This window comes from Xyrauchen texanus, chromosome 8 (assembly GCF_025860055.1).
Source record: "Xyrauchen texanus isolate HMW12.3.18 chromosome 8, RBS_HiC_50CHRs, whole genome shotgun sequence".
Classification (NCBI taxonomy): domain Eukaryota; kingdom Metazoa; phylum Chordata; class Actinopteri; order Cypriniformes; family Catostomidae; genus Xyrauchen; species Xyrauchen texanus.
The window spans coordinates 4343900-4363751 of NC_068283.1; the positions used below are offsets into that span (position 1 = coordinate 4343900).

Genomic DNA, 19852 nt, shown 5'->3' on the forward strand with positions numbered 1-19852 from the left:
AAATAAAGTCGTAATTCTGACTTTGCTCGCATTTCCTATATTGCCATCACACCAAAGTGTCAATAGACGGTTGGAACTTGGATTGCATTCTATAGCATAGAATGGAAAATATTATAGAGGATTATTTTCGGCTCGGTTTCACAAATAGAGAAATCTTGATTTTATTGGAGGAATCACACAACATTAAGCTTAGTCTCCGGACTCTTGAGAGAACGTTATGCAAGAATCAGTTGTGGCGGAGACGCAATAAAACTGACGAAGCTGAAGTGGCATATTTTATACACCAGCAGCTTCAGACATCGGGACGGCAACATGGCTATCGGTGGATGCACCAAAAATGTTGGATGTCCGGAATTATTACAGACAGAGAAACTGTCCGTCAGTTGATGAGACTGTTAGATGGACAAGGAGTTGATCTACGTGCTCATGGTCGTCTACGCCGACGCGTATATAACAGTCGCGGGCCAAATTATGTTTGGCATATTGACGGGTATGATAAATTAAAACCTTACGGAATATGTATAAACGGATGCATTGATGGGTTTTCCAGAAAAATGATCTGGCTTGAGGCATACAAAACGAACAATGACCCACGAGTAGGCTAATTGCAGGTTATTTTGTACTTGCTGTTGCTGAGAATAACGGATTTCCACAAAGAATTCGCATTGACCATGGAACTGAAAATACTCATATAGCAGAGATGCAAAAATTCTTCAGAGACACTGCAAGTGCTGATTGTGTCACTCTTGGTCCAAGCACTGGGAACCAGAGAATCGAACGATGGTGGTCCACTTTGAGAAGCCAGTGCATACAGTTTTGGATGGATCATTTTGAACAACTAAAAGAAGATGGACACTTTGTTGACAGTTTCATTGATAAATCTCTCATCCAGTTTTGCTTTCAACATTTTATACAGGTAACAAATTTTGTTCACTATCAGAGTGGTTATAGAGAGTATTGAATTTGGATAATAACTTAATATTATTTATTGATGTATAATGTGCAATTTTGTTAATTCATTTGACAATACAATGTTTTAATATATACATATATAGCCTATTATATATTTCCTTTCTTTTATGAAGGAAGAGCTTGATGAAACGGTCAGTGCCTGGAATTGCCACAGGATACGGCCAACTCACAACCCTCGTGCTCCCAGTGGTCGACCTTCAATAATGTTTGCTGTTCCCAGCTTATATGGAGTGCAGAATTTCTTGCATCCAATTGAACAAACAAAACTGAACATTTGCCAAGAGGAGTGTTTATTTAAAGACTACCCTTGTGATGAGGATGTCTTTCAACTGTGTGTAGAACTCATGACTGAGCATAACCTTGTCATGTCAGATGATGTTTATGAAATTACAGACCTTTACCTCCAGCTTCGTGAATTGATCCTTCAAGGACTGGACATTGAGGACTAGATTCACCATACTAAATTAATAAACATCACTATAAGCTGTAAAGATATTGTTTCAATTGTTTTAGTATTTCAGATGACAAAAATATTTTCATTGCTATACAACTTGTGAAATTTGAAATTGACATCTGTGTCTGTAGGTGTTGAATTGCAGCCTTTCACCAAGTTACTCTTCCTACCCCAGCAACCTTGGACCACTGGAGGGAACATCGCAGCGGCACATGCTCTTCTGTTTGAAGAGGTAAGAAGAACAACATTTGCAAAGTTCTGCAAGGAACAGGATTTTCCTCAAACTGGCTGGCTGTGCTAATTAAAAGCAAGTCTTCATCATTATTGTCTTTGCCTTGTAGGGTAGACTGAGTACAGTTGAGACACTTTTTGCGTTTTGATTTTTCACATAAAAATAGATACTGAAAAGAAGTGAATTTCCACATGACATGCCACATGACATTTCATTAGCTTGTAGACTAAGATATTATCAATCAATAATACCCATAAGTAGTTTATATTTTCCACAATTAGCTCATAAAAATAAGGTGCTTTTTGTCTCAACTTTGTCTCAACTGTACCCATATGTGGTATAGCTGAGACACCCATTTTTAATGATGTAAAGGTAACTAAACGTTCATTGCAAATATAATAAATAAAGACAAATAAAGAAAATAACAATTGGGCAAAATGTTTATTTATTCATCCATTTAAATTCATTCATTTTATTTAAATTAGCACTGGTTAAAATTTATAAAACAGGAACAATATATTTAATATATTCATTAATAACACACAGTTTAAATATCACATTTTATTTTAATTTGTGTCCTATGCTGGCTAATTATGAAGTTTAACCTGTTATCATAACACTGAACAACTAAACAGTATGTTTCCTAATAGAACTCTATATGCGGGGTACTGTTGATACACGTGTGTCTCAACTTACCCCGCTGGCCACCTCGCACATTTCTCTAGATTTTGCAATGACCTTGCATGACACAATACCATGAAATATGCCAGTTTTTAGGGCACAGAATAACGTTTGTGATGATACCAGTTACGTTTAACAGTCACATAAGGATAATAAGCTATTCATTGTGGAGTGTGCATGGTGAAGTGAAAGTCTTATCTTAGAAAAAAAACTTTTGCTGATATCTTCAGATCGGAGATGTGTCCGTTGTTCAAATTTCCCACGATCAAAGAGGACACTAATATACATGTGCACAGCAAAAATCACAACTTGTGCTTGCTGCGCACGCAAGTTATTTAAAAGGATAGTTCACCCAAGAATGAAAATTCTGTCAATAATTACTCACCCTCATGTTGTTCAACCCCGTAAGACCTTCGTTCATCTTCAGAACACGAATTAAGATATTTTTGATTAAATCTGAGAGCTGGATCACTCCTCCATAGGCTTCTAAGGGATTGAAACTTGTTTCCCAAAAAGTTATTAAAGACATTATTAAAATAGTCCAAGTGACTACAGTGGCTCAATCTTAAGTTTATCAAGCGACGAGAATAATTTTTGTGCGCAAAAACAAACAAAAATAAATAGCTACGTCACACGTAGGCTCACTATTGGCCGACGCTGGTCATGTGTGTGATGCGTGTGACGTATAACAAGAGAAGCTTAATCTATTACACTAGTGAACTCACTCGAGGCCCACAGAGAAGGAAATGAATAGTTGAAATAAAGTCGTTATTTTTGTTTGTTTTTGCGCACAAAAAGTATTCTCGTCGCTTGATAAACTTAAGATTGAGCCACTGTAGTCACTTGGACTATTTTAACGATGTCTTTAATAACTTCTCGGGAACAAGTTTCAATCCCTTAGAAGCCTATGGAGGAGTGATCCAGCTCTCAGATTTAATCAAAAATATCTTAATTTGTGTTCTGAAGATGAACGAAGATCTTACGGGGTTGAACAACATGAGGGAGAGTAATTACTGACAGAATTTAAATTTTTCGGTGAACTATCCCTTTAAGGTGTCTCAACTGTACTTACGTCTCAACTGTACACAGTCTACCTATTTTCTATAGGAAATCCCAATTTTTAAATCTACCATCTGCCCATAAACTTAAAAATTTCAAATAGTCTTTCTCGTATTCCTTTGGCATTTGTCTTAAATTATTTTGTAACACTGTTTTGTTACATTTAAAGTTGTCCCTTAAATATTTCATGTAACTGTTTTCCCCCCATTTTATTACAGGTCACAACCATTCATGAGGCAACAGAGAGTATTGACGGCTTGAGTGGTGCTGCCAGCATGCTGTCAAATTGAGATCTCGTTATCTGCTTATTTTCAGAGTTATAACATGACAAAAGCACAACTATCCGAATAAGAGGCATCTAGATGTAATTAAAACACTTTTAAACAATTGTAAAAAGTTTGCCTTATTTTTAGATTTTTTATGTTTTTCCATCTACAGAAATGTTCATTCTTTGTATGATTTTGCACGTGTTTGCGATACATTATACTGTCAATTCTTCAAGGCCTAACTTGAATACAAATGAAGCACAGCAAGCCTTTTTAGATGTACAAGACAATGTTTTGAACCTCAAAACTAATGTATTTATGGCTTGAAACTGTTCAAAATTGATGGATTTCTCTTCTGTTTAACCTTGACTTTGAAGACTTTAAAAGGGCAGGTGATTGAAAATATGAACATAAATGGGTTTATAGGTAAATTGATGTTATTTGTCTCTGAAATAAATTTTAATTGGAACTGTATTTCTTATGGTATTTAGATTATTAACTATGTAACCTTGGTACGTTGCTCCAAACAAAACCTTAAACTTCGTTCTTAGAATGGCAGCGCTGTATGTTCTCCATTTAATACTCATGATGGACCTAAATGGTTATAATAATTTTACATGGTACATTGGCTGTCAGGTTTTGTGTGCCTCTATAGAGAGCTACAACTGAAATAGATTTTAAAAGTTCAGAATTGGAATATTCTTTAAAAAAGACAGTCAGACTTTCAAACTTTGATGTGCATTATTTATTGGCTTGTGGAACTCACTCGATATTTAATGCACAAAAAAAACATTGGTACCATGCAGGTTGTGTTGGTATTTTATGCATAGTGGTTAACCAAACATGATAACATGTGGTACAATTAAGAATAATACAAACCACAGTAAAACGATTTCAATAAAACAATTTCATAAAACTGTTCAAATGTTTAACCTATAGCATGTACTAAAGGTTCACAATAATGTGACACCCATTTGTATACAAGCACAAAGTTAAATTAAGAACATATTATACTGTTCAAAGCCATCTACAGTATCTGACTGAAGAGGCAACATGTACAATTGTATGTAAACAGTAGGTTGCACCTAAACAATGTGATATTTCACTATTGAAAATCATTAACAAAATATAAAATAAATGATCTAAAAACATAATAAAAAAGGTTTTGAATTTCAACATAACCAGCAACAACTACTGTAAGTAAACAAATTAAAGTGAATGTTTTACTTTATGTATAAATAAATGTACAGTACATGTGAAACTCGAAAAATTATAATATCGTGCAAAAGTTCATTTATTTCAGTAATTCATCTTAAAAGGTGAAACTAATATATTATACAGACTCATTACATGCAAAGTGAGATATTTCAAGCCTTTTTTTGTTATCATTTTGATGATTATGACTTACAGCTTATGAAAACCCAAATTCAAAATTAGAATATTGTGAAAAGTTTTTCATAAGCTGTAAGCCATAATCATCAAAATGATAACAATAAAGGCTTGAAATATCTCACTTTGCATGTAATGAGTCTGTATAATATATTAGTTTCACCTTATAAGATGAATTACTGAAATAAATGAACTTTTGCACAATATTATAATTTTTCGAGTTTCACCTGTATGTAAATGTATGAAGAATGAACCGTTAACTAATTTTAACAGTTCAAAGCCATCTATCTGACTGACGAGCTAACATGAACAACTTGTACAATTTAACGCAAACAGTAGATTGCAACTAAATAATTACATTTTTTCACTATTGAAAGTCATTAGCAAAATAAATCTTCAGAAAAAAAAGGTTGTTCAACATAACCTGAAATAACTAGGTGTAACCTGTAATAAATAACATTCAAATTGAAGTGAATGTTTTACTCTATGCATACAGTACACGTGTAAAATAAGTGTATGAAGAATGACCCATGCAAAATTGGATATGAGCTGGCTATAAATAGTTTCTGCCAGTATCCAAGTCATGTGCCAGTGCAACTAAATGATGTCCATTACCCAGACATTGCTTTCAAGAATTTTGTTCATTTCAGATCGGAAATCTGGGTAGTTGTCATAGTGTACTGAAAGCCTCAGGAAACAGCCACAGGTGTGTGCCACTGGTCTTCTCTCAAACCCTTTAAGGTCTGTAAAATCAACTGTTATAGTTTTGTCTATAAACAAATCTGATCCTGTACAGAATCTCAGAAACAGAGACAGTCGTTTTGCATCACAGTCCTGTCAAATGTAAGCTGCCAAATGCTTTGAAATGTCCTTTTGGTGTGCATTCATTGCTTCAGGGAATTTGAGAGATCGCACAATTTTCCTCACTGTTGGTTGTAATGCACAATACACATTTTCAATTTCCTGAAGGTCCTTACTCAGAGGTCCAAGTATGCTCATCCACTGTTCAAGAACATAAGCAGGCTCTTGAATGAGAGTCTTGTGTGCCAGTTCTTTCAAAACTTGCATGAAGTTTTCTTCTGTTGGAATTCTCCGACAACTGTAGTTGTCTAAGATCTCGATTAATTCCTCCTGGTCTGCACTATAGAAGTCTGTTCTGCAGCTTTCTAACACAGCACACTCATTTTCTGAGACATACTTCAAAAAGTTGTCAATCAGATCACTTTTGACAGATCCTTGTATTGCTTGCTCCAAGATGACAGGTGCAAGTTTTATTGGGAGATACTTCTCTTTCTCCCAGCCAAATAGAATTATTCGGGCAACACTTTCCCACTTTTCTTTCCCAAAATCATGCCGAAGAAAGGGAACTTTAAAATTGTTCCCCAGTGTGCATTGATCATAAAATTCCTGCCAAAATTCTGATAGGCAATCCCTGAACACTCCACCAAAGTCATGGCCCATCTCAAACTGTCCATTTGGGAGGAGCAACTTCACTTCTACATCACTCTGTGTATGTGCAAGGGTTTCATCACAGAAATGTGCAATAAGTTCAGAAAATATATGTCCGCGATGAACAACAAGAATTCTTTTGTGAGGAACTATGGATTCTGGGCTCAGAGGCAAAGTGTCATCTAAGGTTTGTTCATCTATTCCAGTGATGTCTCCGGTTAAAACTGTCACTACATCGCTTGCATCCAAATAATCTAGTGAGGTCATTGATGAACTTTGAAAAGGGACATTCAGATCATCTGCAACATTCTGATCCTCCGTGGAATGTAAGGGAGACACGTCATTGTTAGCTGTACTGTCCACAAAAACTACATCCATGTCTGAAGCTTGAAAGAAGTCATTCATTCTTCTGGAAGAAGTGGGAAGACTTTGATCCAAGTCCTCTATTGTGTCTGAATCTGATATTTCCACTCCACTTTCTGTTTCCACTTCCTTCTCGATCTTTTTTGTTGTGAGGTAGAACCTCATCATTGTGAGTTTGGATGTATTATACATTTCCCCCACTGTAGTTTCATCATCTAGTGACACTTCCTGATAATTTGTAAGATCCAATTCAAACTCAGAAACACTGCCATGAGAAATTTTTTCATTTGGGAAAAACAAACGAATTGCCTCCTCAATCAGTTCTTTCCTTTTCCAGTCTTTTGGCACACTCAACTTCCTTGTTCCCCCTCCTTTTTTTGCTCTCATTTGAACAAAGCCCTGTCCATCATAGTGCATCCACCCAATCTCAACTTTATTTGCAGTACGCTGAGAAATGTTTGTTCTAGTTGTTTGGTTTTCAGTTTGTGAATTGTTAATTTTTTGTCTTTTGCTCAGTTTTGATTTGAGGCGCTCAAACAGCTTTGACTTCCTGCAAGTTGGCTCAGTTTCTTGCCTCCTACAAAATCCCAAAACTGCCAGTCTGTCTCCATATGAAGGAAAATAGCTTCTCATCTGGTCATCAGTCATTAGCAGTAGGACGCTGACATCAATCTGTAAATAAACACGTTTCAGTATTGTGCAATACATAAACCAAAAGTTGCTTATTTTCATACAATTCATACAAGCATCTAGGTCTGGGTTAATCCTACTTATCATATACCTGCATTCAAGAAATTGTTCGCACAAAGGGAACATTTTATAATTTACTAAAAAAAACAATTGTCTGAGCTGTTGTTTTCCAAAAAATAAAAATCAGTTATAAAAGGCAAAGGTTATCTTCGTAATTTTTGCCACACAATTGAGCATTCAAGCCTTTCTGAGCAGAACATGCTATAGGCTTGTTAGTATCAGTAGAAAAAAAATCATAGCTTTGTTTTAGAATTTTTACATTAAATATCAGTGCTTTTACATTAGATTAACTTCCCCACAGAAGTATCCACATTATTTTTTAATGTAAGAACGGCTCTGCCTTTAGTAACTTTAATGTGTTGTGTTGTCCACTTCCAGTTATTTTAGCTGTACAAAAACATTAAGTTATGCTGCTTGATATAGCAAACTGGTATTTACAATCATATTATTTAAATTAATTATTATAATCATGAACAAACAGGTTTCTAGTACAAGTAGTTTTACAATTTACTGAGCTTTGTTATTCTTCTAGTTATTCCCTGTAGCGGCTAATGAATTTGAAGTCTCACACATTCATAGAAAATAGCGTACTTCCATGTTGCAAAATAAGGTGTATAGTTCCTCACAAGAGTTCTCTCTCATCTTATTCAATAATCTTAACTTGACATTTCTCTGCTTGCATGCTTCCTGGCTGCACTTGTGCTGAAATGGTCAATACACTTACTGTAATTGTGAAAAATATAAAGAACATTTTAAGATCCTTCAATTCTTACATTTTTGTGTTCTATTGACAAAATAACAGTACAGGTTTGAAACAGTGGAAGTAACCCTATTAAGCCGAAATCTAGGTTTTCCATGTTGTCTTACAGATGTCTGAATAGTCATCCATTAAAACAGTAAGTATTAAAGGGGTCATTAAATGGGTCATTTTCATTCAAAAGCTAATAAAGTAGTAAAAAAAAAAAGCTAATAAAGAGCTGCTTCATCGCAAAAAAATGATAGACATTTGAAAGTTTTATTTCCTACAAGGTATAATAGTATATTGAGCGATTAGATCAGAGGTCTTCAATCCTGCTCCTGGAGGGCCACTGTCCTGCAGAGTTTAGTTCCAACCTGCTTCAGCACACCTGCCTTTGTATATTCAAGCGATCCTGAAGAGCTTGATGAGCTGATTTAGGTGTGTTTGATTTGGGTTGGAACTAAACTCTGCAGGACAGTGGCCCTCCAGGAGCAGGACAGTGGCCCTCCAGGAGCAGGATTGAAGACCTCTGAATTAGATTAATGGTGATTAATTCACACATCTGGCATCACTTTTGTTATTTCTCAGGACAATATTTTACTGGGCCACAGCGGTATTTCACCTGGGCTTGCCCCAGTAACAAGTGTGCAGTGATGCCCCTAAAGGACGTTAACAACACACTTCCTTGATTTGCATGTTAAAGGGTTAGTTCACCCAAGAATGAAAATTCTGTCAATAATTACTCACCCTCATGTTGTTCAACCCGTAAGACCTTCGTTCATCATCGGAAAACACATATTAAGATATTTTTGATGAAATCTGAAATCTAGTGTAACAGCGCAGCGCTTCTGGGTTGTACGTCAGAACGTAGGCTCACTATTGGCCAGAATCACACACATGATTCTGCATCGGCCAATAGTTACACTATGCTGTTACACTACGTGAACTCACTCAGAGGCCCACACAGAAGAAAATGAATAGTCGAATAAAGCTGTTATTTTTGGTGGGGTTTTGCGCACAAAAAGTATTCTCGTCGCTTGATAAACTTAAGAATGAACCACTGTAGTCACTTGGAATATTTTAACGATGTCTTTAATAACTTTTCGGGGAACAAGTGTCAACCCCCTAGAAGCCTATGGAGGAGTGATCCAGCTCTCAGATTTAATCAAAAATATCTTCATTTGTGTTCTGAAGATGAACGAAAGTCATACGGGGATGGAACAACAGGGTTGGAACAACAGGGTGAGTAATTACTGACAGAATTTACATTTTTGGGTGAACTATCCCTTTAAGGGGCATACAAAGGAAAATTGTGACATTTCAAATCCTAGCACTTCAAAAGTGTGGAAAATACAAACTCATATTTTAAAGTGAGAAGTTAGCTTTGAAACTTGGTATGAAACTTGCAGAATGTTTTTATTGAATAGTAACCTCTTAGGTATAAATAACATTTTGATTTTCCATTTCATGACCCCTTTAAAATTAAATATTAATATCTAATTTGAAACACTAATGTTTTGTCATTGACTGACAAAATAAATAAATAGCTTTTTTACATTCCAGATTAGGTTTATTTGAAGAATTATTTCACTTTCCAAAAAATGCTGATAATTTACTTACTCCGATGTCATCCAAGATATCCATGCCTTTCTTTCTTCAGTCGAAAAGAAATTAAGGTTTTTGAGGAAAACATTCCAGGATTTTTCTACACAGAATGGACTTCAATGGCACCCATCTATCCCAATGTTCAAAGAAGGTTCAAATGTCAGTCTCAATGCAGTTTCAAAGTCTCTACACGATCCCAGTCAAGAAATAAGGGTCTTATCTAGCAAAATGATCGGTCATTTTCTAAAAATAAAATATATATATATATATATATATATATATATATATATACACACACACAGTGGATAGCATAAGTGAACACACCCATGCTAAAGTTGACTAAAAAGAGGAATAAAAAATCATCTTTTGGAAATTGATCTTAATGGTGTTATTTCAGTTAGCCTAATAGCTGGTTTGATTTGCATTGAGAGATGATCTTATGGAAAGTACCCCATGCCAATCTCTAGGTATGGTGAAGGGTGTGTGATGATGTGGGTTATTTTAATTCCAAAGCCCAAGGGAACTTTATCAGGATGCATATTATCCTGGATCCATGAAATAACTGGCCTTTAAAAATAAAAATCTGCTGTCTCTATGGGAATTTAACATAGGGGTGTACTGACTTATGCACCCTGTATTTTAAGGAAGAACATTTATTTATTTACGATACATTATTCATTCACAAAGAAAATTGGTGTCCATAAAGGTTGGATTTCTCCTAACTTTTTAAATTAAGGCATTAAGATAAATTTCCAAAAGATTATTTTTTTTATTCCTCTTTTTAGTCAACTTTAGCATGGGTGTGTTCACTTATGCTATCCACTATATATATATATATATATATATATATATATATATATATATATATATATATATATATATATATATACACACATTTACACACACACCTTTCCAACGCGATGACGTAATACGTGGCGCATCTACATGACGGGCATTTGTGGTTAAAAAGTATATAATTGATTTTTTGTGTGTGATAATAACCGACTGTTTCGCTGGATAAGACCCTTATTTCTGGACTGGGATTGTGTCGAGCATTTGAAGCTGCATTGAGACTGACATTTGAACCTTCTTTGAACATTGGAATATTTGGGTGCCATTGAAGTCCATTAAATGGAGAAATGTTTTCCTCAAAAAACTTAATTTCTTTTCGACTGAAGAAAGAAAGACATGGATATCTTGGATGACATGGGAGTGAGTAAATTATCAGGAACATTTTTTTTTAAAGTGAACTAATCCTTTAAGGAATATATTCAATATATATACCATTTGAGCCCACATATGTTCCAGATAAGCCCACATGTTTGTTTTAATGTTATATTCTACACATTTTATAAAATAAACATTAAATAATCTCAGTAAGAAATAAACCTGTAAGTAGGCCTAAATGGTAGGTGGGTTTAAAATGGTCACTTCCTCTAAATAATGACAATTTTCATTTTTGGGTGAACTATTTCTTTAATTTATTCAGTGGGTTAATTTCTTGGTTCAATATTACCTTGTCATCCTCCAGCCTTTTTATGGTGGTTTCTGGAATGTTCCTCTCCCTCAGAAAAAAGATAAACTCGTCCATCCTGTAATGATAGTTTAATGGAAATTAATAACGAGAGCAAACTGAGGCTGGTAGCCAATATTAAACCTAGACCAAGTATGTAAGCCATAAAACCAAATATCTGCATCTTTATGGTCAATGTGCTGTGCTTAACAAAGCAAGCTCCTCTCCTGAGGCAAAGCAGTTTTGGTTCAATGACAGTAACCTATTGATATTATATTAAATCACTCTTTGTAAACGCAAAACCAACACTTAACATGCAAGAAGATTAGGCTACGTAATAGACAACCTTAGCACGCGCACGTTACATAAAGTCACATTTTATACTTGCCCAACGTATTTTATTAACACATGATAATCGTATGGTAAAGGATTATCATTCCAAAGAGTAAATATGATCGTACCTTTGTCACTGGAAAATGTCCAACAAAGCTCTGTTGTTGACGATGAAACGGAAGAGACTCTCGTGTGGTTGTCACATCTCGTGGCTTCATATGGTGCGAGAAGGTCAAAGTTAATATCAATTGAGCCAAAAAAGTCAGAATCATGAGTTTAAATCTCGCAATTCTGACTTTATTTCTCAGAATTGCGACTTTATTTCTCAGAATTCTGACTTTATATCTCGCAATTCTGACTTTTTTCTCAGAATTGCGACTTTATATCACGCAATTCTGACTTTATAACACGCAATTGCGACTTTATTTCTCAGAATTGAGACTTTTTTTCTCAGAATTGCGACTTTATATCTCGCAATTGCGACTTTATTTCTCAGAATTGTGACTTTATATCTCGCAATTGCGACTTTATTTCTCAGAATTGCGACTTTATTTCTCAGAATTGCGACTTTTTATCTCCCAATTGCGACTTTTTATCTCCCAATTGCGACTTTTTATCTCACAATTCTGACTTTTTATCTCACAATTGCGAGATATGAAGTCAGAATTGTGAGAAAAAAAGTCAGAATTGTGAGATAAAAAGTCGCAATTTTTTTTTTTTTTTTTTTTATTCAGTGGCGGAAACAAGCTTCCATACTTCATATGGTGCGAGAAGGTCAAAGTTAATATCAATTGAGCCAAAAAAGTCAGAATCATGAGTTTAAATCTCGCAATTCTGACTTTATTTCTCAGAATTGCGACTTTATTTCTCAGAATTGCGACTTTATATCACGCAATTCTGACTTTATAACACGCAATTGCGACTTTATTTCTCAGAATTGCGACTTTATATCTCGCAATTGCGACTTTATTTCTCAGAATTGCGACTTTATATCTCGCAATTGCGACTTTATTTCTCAGAATTGCGACTTTATATCTCGCAATTGCGACTTTATTTCTCAGAATTGCGACTTTATATCTCGCAATTGCGACTTTATTTCTCAGAATTGTGACTTTATTTCTCAGAATTGCGACTTTTTATCTCCCAATTGCGACTTTTTATCTCCCAATTGCGACTTTTTATCTCACAATTCTGACTTTTTATCTCACAATTGCGAGATATGAAGTCAGAATTGTGAGAAAAAAAGTCAGAATTGTGAGATAAAAAGTCGCAATTATTTTTTTATTTTTTTTATTCAGTGGCGGAAACAAGCTTCCATAATAATCTGTACCAGAAGCTCCAGAAAAAGGACATCGATGCTGTCTTCATCAAACGTGCCCTCGACAGCTTCACAAACAGTGTGCAGGCCATAAGGTAAGATTAAACAATATCATTCGATCGTTCTCAAAGCAGAGCTTTGTCATTTGAAAATGTATGCATGAAAGGAGACTGCATTTGTGTTAGAAATTACATTATTCTCATTATATATGGCCAAGTGTAATCTAGCTTACTTTATAAACTGTACACTGTGCTGAACATCCAGGCTAGGTGAGACTCAAAGGCTAACTTAAACACTAAAGACTTTATGCATCCCTGCCCATTTTAAATGGAACTGAAATATTTGTACTATACGTGGATAAATTGCATATACATATGCATCATATAGACTACAGTACTGTACATAGCCTAACAAACACATTGGTCTGTTTGCCTTCAGGGACTCCTCTCAACAGCATCTGCAAGTAGCAACAGAAGCCAAAAGACCCAGCACGACTTTGAGAGAAGAGAAGCAGAGGCTGTCTGAAGAGGTCTGGGACACCATCCTGGATCCCACAAAAAGCAAGGTTCTCTTTCACTGTCCACCTTGTGAGTGCTACCTTCTGCAAGCAGATATGTTTGAAAGGTACTGCCATTCATTTCCTGATGAGGCTCTGAATGCCACCGTGAACGCAACTCTCTGATCTATGAGAATCCTGAATTCAAGGGCTGCTGCGGTGCACTGGCACTGTACCAGGTTCTCATGAGCTACAACCTCCAGGAGACATTCTCTGAGACTGTGACTCTGTTGAACATCCTCATAACTACTCCCATAACAACAGCTGAAGCTGAGAGATGTTTCTCAACTTTGACACGAGTTAAGACATTCCTGCGAAATTCAATGGGCCAGGAACGTCTGAATGCACTGGCCATGCTCTCCATGGAGAGGGAACTAGTCCTCAACATGCCTGATTTCCTGATTAACACACACACACACAAACCAAATCAGTTTTAAATAGTTATTTTTTATTCATTTAAAAAAAAGGTTTTAAAACAAAATCTGTTCATGTTCATTTTTACAAATCTATACAATTGGCCAGAATATGGTTGTTCATATTTACAAAGCCATACAAATAGCTTTGTTTACATTTCTAGAAATTATTTTCAAATGCTATTTTCAGGCAAAATGTCTATCACTGTTCATATTCATTTTCACAAATCTATATAAGAGGCAGTGGTGGACGAAGTACACATACCATGTACTTGAGTTAAAGTAAAGATACTCAAGGTAAAATATTACTCAAGTAAAAGTAGAAGTGCTGCCTTTAAACAGTCACTTGAGTAAAAGTACAAAAGTATTTGCCTTCAAATGTACTTAAGTATCCAAGTACTATGATTTTTTATGGCCATAATGTCCTATTATAATAATGTCACTCTTGGCACACCAATCTATTAATAAAATGACATTAATTAGTCAGGTATATATATATATGTAAGGGATAATCCACGGCTAGCCATGCATTAAAGGATTTTAATGCAGGACGTAGAGGCGAAGAACCACCCGACGCGAAGCGGAGTGAAACATAAATCCTCGTAAATTTTCTCTATCCGATGCGGTGGGATCCTTGTGGTTTTTTGTCTCTGGGTTATGCGCCAGGGTCAGGTACTCTTTCCCATTCTCGTCTTGCCGGAGAACGAAAGACTCTTTTGATAGGTTACGGTTTCCTTCTCTTCCCTCCGTGCAAAACACAGCTGTATATCAAACCAAACTTTTTTACAAGTCCTGTGGGTGTGAAAGGGGAGAGTGCAGGCGCATTTCTAATTTTCTCCAAGTCAGACTCAGTAATACGCGGATGATGAACGCTGGTGTCTTTTCCATTTTTCCTGTAGCGCTTTAAAACTGATTTAAAGATGGCATTGCTTGACTTGAAGTCTTTATCACTTACGATGTTGTATTTTGTAATGTGACGGTTTATACCTGCTCTGAGACACATCAAACTTGCAACACTGTATTCGCGTCCAGCGGTAGACTGAACAGAGGCATAAAACTCCCGCAATGTCTCATTTAAAAGAGAAGCAGAGCAGGTCTCGAAATCAAAATTTTTCTGTCTTTGGCGCAAAAAGTCACTGAAAGTGTTAACTGCCCATTTAGTTGTCTTTTTCGTATTGACCTCATCTTTGTCGTCTTCGATCTTATCTAGCTCTGTCGGTGTTAATTCTTTGTGCCGCTTTTTGTCATTCAACGTCTTCTCCAAGTGTTCTATTTCGTCTTCTGCCTGGGCCCATTTCTCAAAATTGCCATATTCACAATACAAATTAAACGATATGCAAAAATCATCCATTTAGCCTACCTAAATAAACGTTTTCATATGTTTCTCTCACTCTGTTTGCAAGTGTAACTGTGTTACTATGGTTACCAATGATTATAGTAGCGGATTAATTTCGAACTGTAATCAAACTGACTGGTACTACCTGTGCATTAAACGGTTTTACTGCGCACCTTCCAGCCAATCAGAATCGAGTATATAAACAGCCCGTGGTATAAATATATATATACACACGCACACATACATATATATATATATATGTATATATATATATATATATATATAGGCCTACACACGCATGCATAGAATATATATATATATATATTCTATGTTATGGGAGCAGCCAATTTCCCTCCAAAATTAAACACAAAAACGTATTAATGCAGTGTTTCTGCTACTCCCCCCCCCAAAAAAATGCTATTATATGCAAGTCATTTTAGTGTCAACATAATAAGCAATGTACATTATGCGTCAATATTTACCGATAATTGCTGCAATAATAGCTGCTGCTCTCTGCCCCGCTTAAAATCATTGGCAACGCAATTTGTTTGGAACTATTGAGAGCTACACGAATCCCGTGACCGCGCGGCGGCGAGATCACTGTCGCAACCGTCTATGTTCGCAACTCTCATATTTAACGGCTCTGGGGTGCGTTTCCCGTACAACGACGTAACTTGCTGCTCCACTACCGTAGTACGATGCACTGTTGAAGAAATCAACTTGCTAGTCACGGCTGTTTCCCAAAACCGTATTGTCGCAAATTGGTTGTTCAACCACGTTGGTTAATGATGTCACACGTGGTGGAGTAAAAACTACTTTTAATGAATCTGTTTGCGATCGAATTAATGCTAGATGTTTTGCTATAAATTACGGACATGTCATCTGAGGACTATCTCATATTTTTCTCAGTTATTTGCTTTATTTCCAGATTCAATCATAGGCTCGTTCTTACGCACTAGAGCACGTTCACACATGCACACTCTTCAAAAACGGTGCTTTAAATCTATTGACAAACTAAAAGACATAAAGGACATTTGTATGTCTTCTAAATAAAAGATACTGATTGTACTGGATGTCATCTTGCTTATTTGGCTCAAGATAATAATTTATTAAGCCCACATGTTATAATAACAAGAAACTCTGCTTCTAACCACAGGTCGAGAGCTGTCGTTCCAACTACACAACTCTGCGATGCTGTTTGCGAATGTTCGTTGGAATGATGGTTTCGGGAAACACCGACTCATTGAACTATGATGATAACGACGGAACTTGCGACCATAGTTGGCTAACGATGCTTTAGGGAAACGCACCCCTGGTTCGCGCTTAGTAGATGCCGCCAAGGCAAGTTCAAAACAAAGTGCGCGCGCTGTACTGTGATTGGTGGCTCGTTTGACCAGTTACGTTTTTATCCACTCATAAGTAAAAAGGAACGACTGATTTTGGAAATGTAGTAGAGTAAAAAGTAAGATATTTGACTTTGAAATGTAGTGAAGTTAAAGTAAAAGTCTCCCCAAATTTAAATACTTCAGTAAAGTACAGATACGCAAAAAAGCTACTTAAGTACAGTAACGAATTACATTTACTTCGTTACTGTCCACCACTGATAAGAGGGCAGAATATGGAATTCTATACAAATTGCTTATTACCAATAACTTGCATCAATGTTTTCAGTAGCCTCTATCAAAAGCTCCTGCTCACTTGTTGTGAATTATACTCTGGTGCACATATTTCTAATTCAACCATGAGGCCCAAGTAATTAATGTGTATATCAGAATTCTTTATTTAAACTTGGCAGCACCTCATCATTCTGGTTTGGTCTTCAATGTGTAAAGCCAAGATGCACAGACCACACCAGGTCAAGCCTCACTTGTTCATTCACTTATTTAGGACAATGTTACTTTGCTTTTATTAAGTAGCACTTTGGTGATATCTTACATTCCAGAAAATGTAGTTCTACAGATCCACTTCTCTCAACAATTTGTCTGTCTACTTGTATTTTAAGCTGATATTTCATTGTTTATGGAAATGCAGATTGTTTAAGCAGTGTTGAGGAATGTGAAAGAACACCCTTGATTATTTGTACTGTGATAACTTATTTTGCTTTTGTAAGCCAATACTATTGAGATCAGTCAATAAATGCTTCTGGTATTGACTTATATTTTGCCACCGTCTTTATGTTGTTGCTGGACATATCTTTTTAAAAAATGTGTCCTGTTTAGCTATTTTACATCACACAACATTGGATTAATGTAAGTAATAAGTGGAATAATTAATTGCGGAGCCATGTCATTTTTGCTTATGATGGCTCCTTGATGCTAATTTCTCACATAGCTTTCCACCTGTAACTTATGTAGCTAGAGGGGAAATCTGTACCCATTGAATGGGTCACCTTAATCATTATCAGAAAAATTGCCCCTCCTGAGAATTTTTTCAGGAGCCGCCACTGAAGTGTAGTCATCCAGAAACTGTTGAACACATCCTAGTTGAATGTAGAGTTTATGAAAACGAAAGATTGAGATTAGTTGAGAATTTGGATAGATAGAGCACAAATCTCAATGAAAATATTGCTTAATAAGGAGGGAATACATTTTCATGTGGTTATAGCATATTTGAAAGAAATACAAGGTATGATAAATAGTATTAAGGTTATAAATAATTATTTATTTATTATTTTCCATAAATTCGATAATCCACACTCCAACCCAGTTGGTGGCGGAAATGCACCATAAGTGAGTTTGACAACCGCCATAAAACGTCAAAAGAAGCAGCAATAGAAGAACAAGAAACAGCAGAAGAAGATGATGGTGACGAAGATTCTTCGTAAATAAATGTGTGTCTTTCATCTTTTTTATTTCTTCAGTGATTTAATCTCTTTTATTTCTTCAGTGACTTCACAAGTTTTATTTCCGGTGTTTATTTTCGGCGGAATAATTGCGAGTTGTCTGTAACGCAGTAAAACTCCAGGAAACAAGTGAAATCTGTGTGACACTGTTGTAAAGATGTTTATTAAAGAGGAGAGTGAAGATATGGCTTATCCAGAAGCATGCAGAATTAAAACCGAACACACTGACGAACAAACAGGTTGGTGTTCATTCTTCATTGTTTACATTCAGACAGTTGAACACATTTCACGACTGTAGTTATTAAACCAGAGCAGCTGGCAAATAACCTTGTTTTAAAATATATCCAAGTGATTCAAACTTTGAATAGCAAACATGTAGATTTGTTGTGGGCTGAACATTTTGTTGAAATAAAAGTGAAATATTGTCTCTCAGTCGCCACAGTTTAAAATCTCGTTTATAATGAAATGTGAATGCCAAATATAGTAGTAATAATAACAAAAAAAGCTTATGTACTACTTCTGTGTATAAAATAAGTACATGAGTAGTTTAGTTTGAAAACAGCCTGAAATTGATTCTTTCCATAAGTGAGAAATCTCACCTCCTTCAATTAACTTTAAGGTTTGTTCACCCAAAAATGTCATGTCAACCCAGATGTGTATGACTTTCTTTCTTCTGCAGAACACAAATAATGATTTTTAGAAGAATATATCCATGCATGGTCTACGCTTATATAGCACTTTTTTTAACCTTAGTGGTATTCAAAGCGCTTTACACTGTGTCCCAATCACCCATCCACACTCACATTCACACACCAATGGCAACAGAGCTGCCATGCAAGGCACTAGCCTGCCATTGGGAGCAACTTGGGGTTCAGTGTCTTGCCCAAGGACACTTCAGCATGTGGAGTCATGTGGGCTGGAATCAAACCAACAACCCTGTGATTGGTAGCTGAGCCGCTCTACCACCTGAGCCACAGCCGCCCGGACAATGGTCCATACAATGCACACAAAAAAAGGAAAGAAAAGCACAAAGGCAGCATAAAAGTAATCCATTCAATTCCATTCATTAAAATCCATCCACTCTATTGCTGCTTTTTGCTGATTTGCATTATTTGTACAGAATACCGCCTACTGGGCTGTTGTGCCTATATGATTTATTTATTCTTTACCTTTGCTTTATCCCTCCCTTTTTACCCTTACTCCTCCCTGCCCAGTAGGTGGGGATATGTACAAAGAATGCAAATACCACAAAAAAGAAGAAAAAAAAAAAGAACTTGGTCCTCTTGTGAATGCGCATAGTCTGAGGGCTGGTGATTATAGCTTTACAGTAGAAACTGACTTTTGATCTGTTTATCACCCACACCTATCATATTACATCTGAAGACATGGATTAAACCATTGGAGTCTTATAGATTACTTTTATGCTGCCTTTATGCACTTTCTGGACCTTAACATTTCTGGCCACCATTAAATCGCTTTGTATGGATCTACAGAGCTGAGATATACTTCTGAAGTGTCATGAAACCCGCTAGTTCAGCACCAGTCATTCACACCTCATGGAAAAAAAGCATGCACATTTCTT

At 36.0% G+C, this 19852-nt stretch overlaps 1 protein-coding gene and 1 long non-coding RNA gene across 2 annotated transcripts in view; both read left to right on the forward strand.

Moving 5' to 3' along the window:
* Positions 1-215: 215 nt before the first annotated feature.
* LOC127647436 (uncharacterized) lies at positions 216-4117 on the forward strand. Its single transcript, XR_007971057.1, has 4 exons — positions 216-916; positions 1086-1458; positions 1558-1658; positions 3617-4117. It is a non-coding gene; the product is annotated as an uncharacterized LOC127647436 (long non-coding RNA).
* A 14079-nt stretch (positions 4118-18196) lies between these two features.
* LOC127647502 (oocyte zinc finger protein XlCOF6-like) overlaps positions 18197-19852 on the forward strand; it is a 50488-nt gene continuing 48832 nt past the window's right edge. The window contains exon 1 of the mRNA XM_052131771.1: positions 18197-18509. Within this exon, the coding sequence (XP_051987731.1) occupies positions 18428-18509 (82 nt within the window). The 5' untranslated portion in view covers positions 18197-18427. The remainder of the gene's footprint in view (positions 18510-19852) is intronic.